This window comes from Ammospiza nelsoni, chromosome 9 (assembly GCF_027579445.1).
Source record: "Ammospiza nelsoni isolate bAmmNel1 chromosome 9, bAmmNel1.pri, whole genome shotgun sequence".
Taxonomy (NCBI): domain Eukaryota; kingdom Metazoa; phylum Chordata; class Aves; order Passeriformes; family Passerellidae; genus Ammospiza; species Ammospiza nelsoni.
The window spans coordinates 4,077,460-4,086,575 of NC_080641.1; the positions used below are offsets into that span (position 1 = coordinate 4,077,460).

At 56.4% G+C, this 9,116-nt stretch overlaps 1 protein-coding gene across 1 annotated transcript; it reads left to right on the forward strand.

Annotated features, from left to right (window-relative positions):
- Window positions 1-434: 434 nt before the first annotated feature.
- On the forward strand, window positions 435-2,951 carry LOC132076982 (serine/threonine-protein kinase pim-1-like; the record flags this gene model as incomplete). Its single annotated transcript, XM_059478419.1, has 5 exons — window positions 435-1,058; window positions 1,169-1,219; window positions 1,417-1,783; window positions 2,417-2,596; window positions 2,845-2,951. Coding segments are annotated over 5 exons (1,329 nt in total), but the record flags the coding sequence as incomplete, so codon positions are not given.
- Between the last annotated feature and the right edge of the window lie 6,165 nt (window positions 2,952-9,116).

Below are 9,116 nucleotides of genomic sequence, written 5' to 3' on the forward strand. Positions count from 1 at the left end.
TCTCCTGTTTTTACTGGAAAGCAACACTGGAGATGTAAGTGTGGTGCTTGGGTCAGGTAGGAATCCTACCCCAAGGGAAGGTGGCCCAACAGTGTTTGACCCTCAGCAAGGACAATGCACAGCAGCGAGCCAGGGGATTGCTGTGCCAATGTGCAGGAGTCAGGGCTCTGCATCTGGGCTCAAGGCTGCAAAGTTCCCGTGTTTGGGCAGACGGAGGGGCTGTCCCCGGGGCACGCGGGGCTCGAACGTGGGGCTCGTGGGGCGAGCGGGGAACGGACATGGGGACGAACGGCCACGGTGCTTCAGTTGCAGCGGCAGCAGCGGCGGCAGCAGCAGCGGCGGCAGCAAAAGCAGATATTCTCTAACACTCTTTCTCTTTCTTTCTCTCTCTCTCCCTTTCCCGCGGTCGGGCACCTTTCTCTCGGGGTCCCTTGCCCGGCGTCCCTCTCCTCTCCCCGCCTCCCTCTCCCCTGCCGGGCTGGGCCATGCCCCCGGCCCGCCCCCGGCCCCGGGCGGGGCTGACCCGAGCCCGGCCCCGGCCGTCCCGCCGCGGTCTCGCCTCCGCCCGGCTCTGGCCGTACTGGCGGTGGCGCTGCTGGGCGGGCATCAGTGCCTGGTGCGGGGGCGGCATCGCCGCCCTTCGGCTCCGCCTGGCCCGAGCCCGGCCCCGGACGCGACGCAGGGTCCCGTCCCGACCCCGGCCCGGGCCTCGGCCCCGGCTTCTCCCGGGGCCTGCGGAGGACACACGCGGCGCGGCCGCTCCCGCCGCCTCCGCTGCGGTTTCCCCGGCCCGAGCTCCGCCTCTCGGCAGCGCGGCCGCCGGCCCCGAGCCTCCTGTGCCGCGTTCCGAAGAGCGAACGCCGGGGCATGGCCGGCCCGGGGTGGGTGAGGGGCGCTCGGGGGCCGTTGCTGGCCCCGGGCCGAGCGCTGACCGCCGCGTCCCGCCCGCAGGGAAAACGCAGCAGGGCCTGAAGGAGCAGTACAGGCTGGGTTCGCTGCTGGGGCGCGGCGGCTTCGGCAGCGTATTCGCGGCCACGCGGCTCTCGGACGGCGCCCCGGTGAGCGGCGGACAAGGAGGAGGGGGCGGAGGAGGAGGAGGAGAAGGGCAGAGGATGGGGCTGGGCAGGGCAGGCGGCGAGCTGAGCCCGCTGCTCCCCTTGACTTGCAGGTGGCCATCAAAAGGGTGCCACGGAACCGCGTCCGGCACTGGGGCGAGCTGGTGAGTGAGCGGGGACAGCAGCCGGGGCTGCCGGCCGGGAATGAGCCGAGGCCCGGCAGGGTGGGAGCTGCCAGGACACCCCGAGGGAGAGCGGGCGTGGGGCCAGCGCAGGGCGCAGAGCATCCCGGGCTGGCTGAGGGCTTCACGAGCCCCGGCATGGCATCAGCCCCACTGGCGGCATCGTGCTCCTCCCGCAGCCCGACGGCACCAGCGCACCCCTGGAGATTGTGCTGCTGGCCAAGGTGTCCACTGGCTTCCCTGGTGTGGTCCAGCTGCTGGAGTGGCTTGAGCTCCCCAAGGACATCTTGATGGTGCTGGAGCGGCCAAAGCGGTGTCAGGACCTGAATCGTTTCATTCGGGCACGGCGGTTCCTGCCCGAGGAGGAGGCGCGGGAGCTGTTCCGCCAGGTGCTGGAGGCCGTGCGGCACTGCACCAGCTGTGGGGTGCTGCACCGCGACATCAAACCAGGGAACATCCTGGTTGACCTGGACACTGGGCAGGCCAAACTAATTGACTTTGGCTGTGGCACCTACCTGCTAGACACAGTCTACACTCACTTTGCAGGTGAGCCCACGCAGGGCTCCTGGGCCCAGCATCTCATGACCCAACATCTCCCAGCCCAAGCTGGCTGTGGCAGCAGGGATTCTCTCTTTTGCGGCCCTTCATGGCACTGAGTCTTCAGCTGAGTTTCTTTTGAAACTCAGGGCTGAGTGGGTAGCCATCTTCCAGCCCTGCAGGCAGCCTTTGCCCCCCACTCTGCCCAGAACTGGTGCTGGGGCAGCCAGCCCAACAAAAACACCCGTGGGTGGGGGTAGCAGAGAGGGGGGACCGGAACCTGTGCCCAGCCGGTTTGGTGTGCAGGTGAGAAAGGGCTTGGACTGCTCCACTCACCTGGTCTGTTGGGGTTCATAATGTTTTTTGGGGCAATGCAGGCAGGGAGGATGAGAGCATGGTTTTTCCCAGCACTGGGTGGGTTCTTCCTTGTTATGGTCAGGCCTTGCCAGGGCTTCCACTGCCCCCTTGAAATACTAGAGGTTTCTTTTCCAACCCCAAGTCTGTACACAAGTTCCAGGTGCTGATGAGAGGGCAATGCTCACCCTGTGTGCCACTGAGGCAGCCCCCACATGCCCAGGGATGCTGGGGCCAGGCTCTGGGAGCAGCAGCATCCCCCTGATGAACTCCATCTGTATTCCATAGGAACACGGTCATACAGCCCCCCGGAATGGACCCACTTTGGCTGGTACTATGGCAAGCCAGCTACCATCTGGTCCCTGGGCATCCTGCTGCACCAGATGGTCTGCGGGGAGCACCCTTTCAGGAGTTGCCAGAACATCAGCTGGGACCATCAGCTCTCACTGCCACAACGGCTCTCTCAAGGTGGATCCTCATGTCTGGGCACGGGGGGAATCCCAGTGCTGGGAGCCAGCAGTGGACTCGTGAGCATCCTGCACTGGCAGCTGCTGAGGAGGTGGCACATGTCCTGCTCTCCTCCAAAACAGGGAGTTGATGGGAAAGTTCAGGCCGAGCTTTGAGCACATCCAGCATGGCCTGGGCATTGGAATGGTGGGGCAAAGCCGATAGGAGCCTTCTCCAACTAACTGGTGGTTTCTGGTTTCTCTGCCCAGAGTGCCAAGATCTGATCAGGCGGTGTTTATCCATGCTGGACTTGGAAAGGCCCTCATTAGAAGACCTGTTCTGTCATCCTTGGATGCAGGATATTCATCTGCCCTAGAAGAAGGGAGAGAGCCACAGGCACACTTTGATCCAGGACCCTGGTAAGTTCCAGCTCCACACATGCCTTGGCAATCAGAAGCAAAGGAACCCAGCCCTTTTTGTGCTGCCTGTGTCACTGCACCGGGGTCATGGGATGGGAACACACAGCCCTTGTGCTGGAGCTGAGCTGCTCTGCCCAGCCCTGGTGGCTTCCATCCAAGCTGGTTTTGCTTGTCCTGGTTCCCTGACAGCTGGGGCCCTGGGCAGAGCCCTGAGAGCCTGGTCTGCCCCCAGGGAAGGAGAAGGAGCCCCTGGAGAAGCTGTACCGGGTGGGGCTGCTGCTGCTGGAGAGAGTGAGGATGACACCAAGGATGACAAGCTCTTCCTCAGCCTGGCCAGCTGAAGATGATGGAGTTTGATTCTGGCACCTTCTTCAAAGCCAGGCTCCACAGTGAATTTGCAGATGAGTCCACATGCAGGGGGATGCTCTCCGGTTTGGGCATTGCCCAGCCTGGCTGGGAACCAAAGGCTTCCCCTTTGCTGGGGCAGATGCAACTCATTCTTCAGTGGCTACCCAGCTGCTTTTGGCAGGGCTGGGAGGATGGGCTGGGGTGGGTACGAAATGGGAGTGGGCTCCTGGCCCTGCCAACAGCCCCCAGCACCCACCATGCCCCTAGCTGGGGCTGGGGCTGGGGCAGCCAGCCTGACACAAACAAACCCCCATGGTGGGAGCAGAGATGGGGCTCCAGAACCTGTGCCCAGCTGCTTTGCTGTACAGGAAAGGAAGGGCTTGGGTTTCTCCACTGCCCTTGTTTGCTTTGGGGTCACCGTGATTTTGGAGGGCAGTGCAGGGGGGAAGAGAGAAAGTGTGGGCTTCCCTCACTCATGGATGGGTTTTTCCCTAGCATGTGGGGGTTTGGCCTTCCTCAAGGCCCTGACAGAGATAAGAGTTTTTACTGTTTTTCTTGTTTTCTCTTTTTGTCTCTAACCTCTTTTCAATAATGTGTTGTTTGTTTTTCCAGAGGAATCATTCCAGGTGGTCCAGTGTGGATGGGGAAGTGCTTGAGAGCAGCTGTGGCATGGATGGGCCGTGCCCTTGGAGAAGGCTGAGGCCATGGTTTGGGAGCAGCTTTTCTTCCAGCCGTGGCTGGTGTGAGGTGGGTCCCTGTGTGCTTGGCAGGGTGGGATCAGAGCTTTTGGGAGCTGGCAGCGAGCAAAGGAGCATCCTGCTCTGGGCAGCTGCTGAGGGCTGGATGTGCCCTGGCTGGCTGCAGGCTGGGCACATGTGCTGCCCTCCTGCTCTGTGCCAAAGGCAGCAGGGATGGGCAGCTCTGGGCACAGCCAGCATGGCCTGGGCACCGCAGGCCTTGGCACAAGGGCACAGGAGCCCTCAGCTGACGGGCACTCTCTGCTTTCTCTCCTTGCAGCCGGGCTCTGCGGGTGCTGAGGCTGCTCTGGGCTCTGCCAGGGCTCTGCTGGGCTCAGCCCTGGGCCCAGCGGGGCTGGCTCTGCCCTCACATTGCTCCGACAGCTTTGCATCAGACGAGCCTGTTGCGAGCACAGTGCCTGAGCTTTGTGCTTTGGCAGGTGAGTGAGACTCTGCTGCAGGCCCAGAGATTGCAGCTGGGGACACACATCCAACTGGCACGGACCCAAACTCTCCACAGTCCCAGCTGAACACCCGGATCTGTACAGGGTGTTTTGTGCGTGCCATTCTTCCTTCTTGATTGGCTGGAATTGTGCAATTGCACTTTCTTCCTCCTCTAGAAGTGTCACGAGTGGGCCAAAGCTGGCGAGTGGGCCGTGCTCCTGAGGCAGTGCAGTCTGGAGCTGGTGGATGGAGAATTGCCCTTCTGCACTTCCAAACCAGAGCAAAAAGCCGTAAGTGAGACTTTGTGTCTCTAAGAAATACCTGACAGTTTCAAAAGGAATGTGCAGCTCATTTGCAGGGTGAGAAGGAAGGTAATCTTCTAAAGGATTTGGGGTTTGACAGTGTTTCCATTCCCAGCCCTGCTTGGAGCTGGGAGGGCACAAAGCAATTTCCTCTTGCTTTGACCACAAATTCAAATACCAATATTGGAAACAAAGCCCAACATATTTTAAGAGGCTTTTGAGGTCACAAAGATGGATGCATGCCATCAGCGCATTTACAATGTAAATAACTGAGTTGTGTTTTTAAAATGATCATTTACCTCTTAATGCAAAGAATGTAACTTGGCATTTATGTTTTGTTTTTTTCATTAATTCTATGGGTTTTTTTTCACTAACACTTGGATTTTATTCTTATCTTTTACAATTTATCAATTTTTTTTCCTTTTTCCTTTTCTTTCCTTTAAATAGAAAACCTTTCCTATCAAAGGAATGTCCTTTGCTCCTGATTCCCGCGTAGAGCAGCTCCCTTCCTGCTGGCTGAGCTGCTCAGGCAGAGCCCGGCAGCTCCTGGCCCTGCAGGGCTGAGGCTTTTCCCCGTTGCTGGGCACAGACTGATGGAGCAGCAGTGCTGAACTCAGGCACACAGAGGGACCAGCAGCAGCTGCCTTTGGCCACCTGAGGCTCCCAGGCCCAAACTCTGAGCAGCCAGGGCTGGAAGAGACTGGCAGGATCTGATCCCTGACTCTGGGCCGGGGCTGCACAAATGACCCCACAGCAGCAGCAGCAGCAGATGGAGCTGACTTTGAGCACAGCCCCTGCCCCTCTTCCCTCCCGTATGCAGCGGTGTCACAGCAGCCTGAGGCACCTGGGAGCCCCCAGTGCCAGCAGGGACTGGAGATGGCAGCCCTGGGCTCCTGGAGGCTGTGCAAGGAACGGAGCTGGGCACTCCCTGTGCATGGGGAGCTTCCAGATGGAAAAGGCTGCTGTACCCAGGCAGCTCCAAGGGCACAGAAAGGAGGCTCTGGAGCACTGGATCTGTGCCAGTGCACAGTCCTGGGCAGCAGCCAGCGAGCCCTGGGGGAACAGAGGGCACGGCAAGAGGGACAGAAGCAGGCAAGGGCAGAGACTGGAGAGAGCCAGGCCCGGAAGCTGGAACAGCTGCTCCGTTGCACTCTTGGAGAAAGCTCTTGGCTGGTTCAAAGCGCTGAAAGGTGTGAAGGGCAGAGGAGGAGGCCACAGCAAACAATGCTCCTGTTTGCACAGCCTCCCCTCTCCGTGTCCCAGAAGGAATTGCATGGACTGTGTTCTTCTCTCTGAGCCATCTCGTTCAGCATGTGCAGCTCAGCACCAGGAGCTGAAGGAGCTGAAGCCTCAGGCCACAGGAGCTGGGCAAGAGGGAACTTTTGGAGCAAAGGAATGCTGCTAAAATAGCCCCAGCTGAACGCAGTGGATAGAATCATGGAATCACAGAATCCTTTCTGTTGGAAAAGCCCTCTGAGCTCACCCAGTGCAGCCGGTCACCCATCAGTGCCAAGCCCAGCACTAAAGCACGTCCCTGAAGTGCCAAGGCCTGGACACCAACCCTGAGTGAGGCCTGGACAGCAGGCCCTGAGCCAAAGGTGGCCTCTGGATGAACCTTCCAAGCAAAGGTTATCTTTGTATCTGCTCCCTGATGAAATATGCATGGTCATTAGCACAGTGATAGATGTAGCCACTCCTCAGTGAAACATGTATTGACCTTTGTTTATTTAGAAGCCAGACAAGGCCATGAAATCTGACATCTGGCCTTGTTTGGGGCTGTATGATCAAAGTCAGCTCCCTTGGTTCCTCCTTGAGCCCAGGCCGGGCTTTGGGAGGCACCCAAGAGGAGGATGAAAGCAGATGTTGCCATACGAGCAGTGCTGTCAGTTTGTTCATTCAGCACTGTCAGAGCTGGGCCCTCTCCCAGCGGGCTTGGAGCCTCACCTGGGGCTGGAGGCACCTGCAGGAATTTCCAGTGCCAGGAGTGGCTTTGCAGCCCTTGGCTGTGACAGCTTCCCCAGCTGCTGTGTGGGTCTGGGGGATGGTAAAGGCTGAGGGTAAATGCTGCTGGATCTTTGTTAATCACTGCTGCAATCTTTGGTGGGATGGTTGGGTGCATTGCTGAGCTGCTCCTTTTGTGATTCTTTGCTGCTCTGAACTGCAGGAAATGACACTGATTCCTTCAGCTGGAGTCTGTGTCTCTGGTGCTGACCCTGCCCACTGGTAAAACAAAACTGGCACAGTCTGGCCAGATCCCAACAAAATGTCACTTGTTCAGTGTCAATGTGAGGAATCAGTCCCATCAGAAATTCCCAGCTGGGAAGCCCTTCCCTGGAGTTCCCTGGCTCTGGAGTGGGCTGAGGTTGGATCCCCTTGTGAGCAGTGGGGCAGTTGGGTAAAAGAAGCTGCACCCCTGGATGGCTTCAAATGCACCCAAAAATTGCAAATGGAAAAGGAAAAGACCTTGTGGGTTTAGGCAGACAAAGATGAATTTGTTAAGAGTACATTGGAAACAGCACCTTCAGAAGGAACAATGATTGTTGGAATGCTCCCACATAGAGCAACAGAAGAAGGTTCTAATCTGGAGCTCAGATGCATTTGTGCAAGTGAAATATTAATATAATAAATAACTATATATATATATTTATAGGATAATAAGACCTTAATATATATATTTATCTTTATATATGTCCATATCAATCTATATCTATATTTCTTTATCACTGTCTACATATAAAATTATCATAATGTGAAGTAGTGCTGACAATGCTAATTTGGTAGCTTTGGGTGCTGAGGGATGTAACACTGAGTACCCTACAGAACAGGATTAGCCAGGACCCTAATGTCAGTGGCCAACTTTGTGAGATTGTATACAATGAAAAAGGAGGAAGGGAAGAAATTGGCTATTTTTACAGGGTTTGCTGATACTGTGAAGCAGAGTGCTTTGTCTGTTCCTGTGAAAAATACAGTGATTAAGCCTGCAGGGTTTTTCATGTACCACAGTATCCACAAGCTGCAGGACTGGTTGAACAGGTTGTTAAAAGAGCAGTTGGAAAAATGAGGAGATGGAACCTTTGCCCATGGAGAACCCATCTCCCAGATGTGCTCCATGCCCTTCGCAGTGGTCCACGGGGGAAATGGAAACGCCCTGGCTGTGCACGGCTGCCCCCAATTTGCAAATCCAACCCTGGGCAGTGAGACTTGGGCTGCCTGGGAAATTGTTCTGGCTGTGATTGCCCCTGGCAGGGCCAGCCCAGAGGCTGCAGGGCTGGGCCTTCATGCATTGGAATTAATGAGAAGTTCAAAGCAAATGAGAGCTATCAATACCAAAACAGGAATTCGGATTCCTCCAGGACACTTTGCTTTGGTAACTGCTCCCTTCGAGCTTGGCCTTGCAAAGTGTTCCTGTCATGGCAGGAGGAATTGATGCAGAATATCCAGGAGAAATTACAGTAATTCTGTTAAACAATAGTGACCAGGATTGGATTATTCAACCCCATGACAGGGTAGCACAATTACTGATCTTGCAATTTTTAGGACGATTTTGCAAAAAGGAGATCCACCTCCAGTCACCACCGTTTGTGGAGATAAAGGGTTTGGATGCAGCAGCCCTGATAATGGAGCCAGAGTGTGGGTCCGGAGGCCAAATGGCCCTCCCAAGGCAGCTGAAGGAGCAGCTCCTGGGGAAGACAACTCTGAGTCCTGAACCCTGGGCAGGAACAATGGGAATGTGCCCCTGCAGCCAGGGATTCTGTGTGAGAACAAGTAGATCTGACAGGATATTGTTTTACACATCCTGCCAGACCAAATCTCCCTGTTTGCCCCAAGGGCCCCTTTGGAAAATGCTCTGATCCACGGGGCTCCATGGGAAAGCTGCTGTGACACTGAGGGACTTGCACAGGAATTCCATCCAAGAGCCTGGGTGCCCCTCTGGGACTGGGACCCGGCCCCTTCCAGCCAGAGGGGAAAGGGCTCCCCCAGGCCTTGTTAGCCACAGACAGCATGGTAAAGCTGAACAGCAAGGGGCCTGGGGGCATTATTCTGGAATTAAAAAGGTGCCTGGTCTATGGACAACAGAATTCTTGTTCCTAACTCAAATGAGATTGAGAAGAAAACAATGAAGAACAGTGTCACTAAAGTACTGCTGATGTCTGTAAGGTATACCTTGATTGTCAGCCAGAATCTTTGTCTGCCACAAACACCTCTGGTGTTTCACCAAGGGATTGGTCATCAAAATGTAATGATGAGTTATGATGGATTGCTGAGCTTATCCTTTTGTAATTCTTTGCAG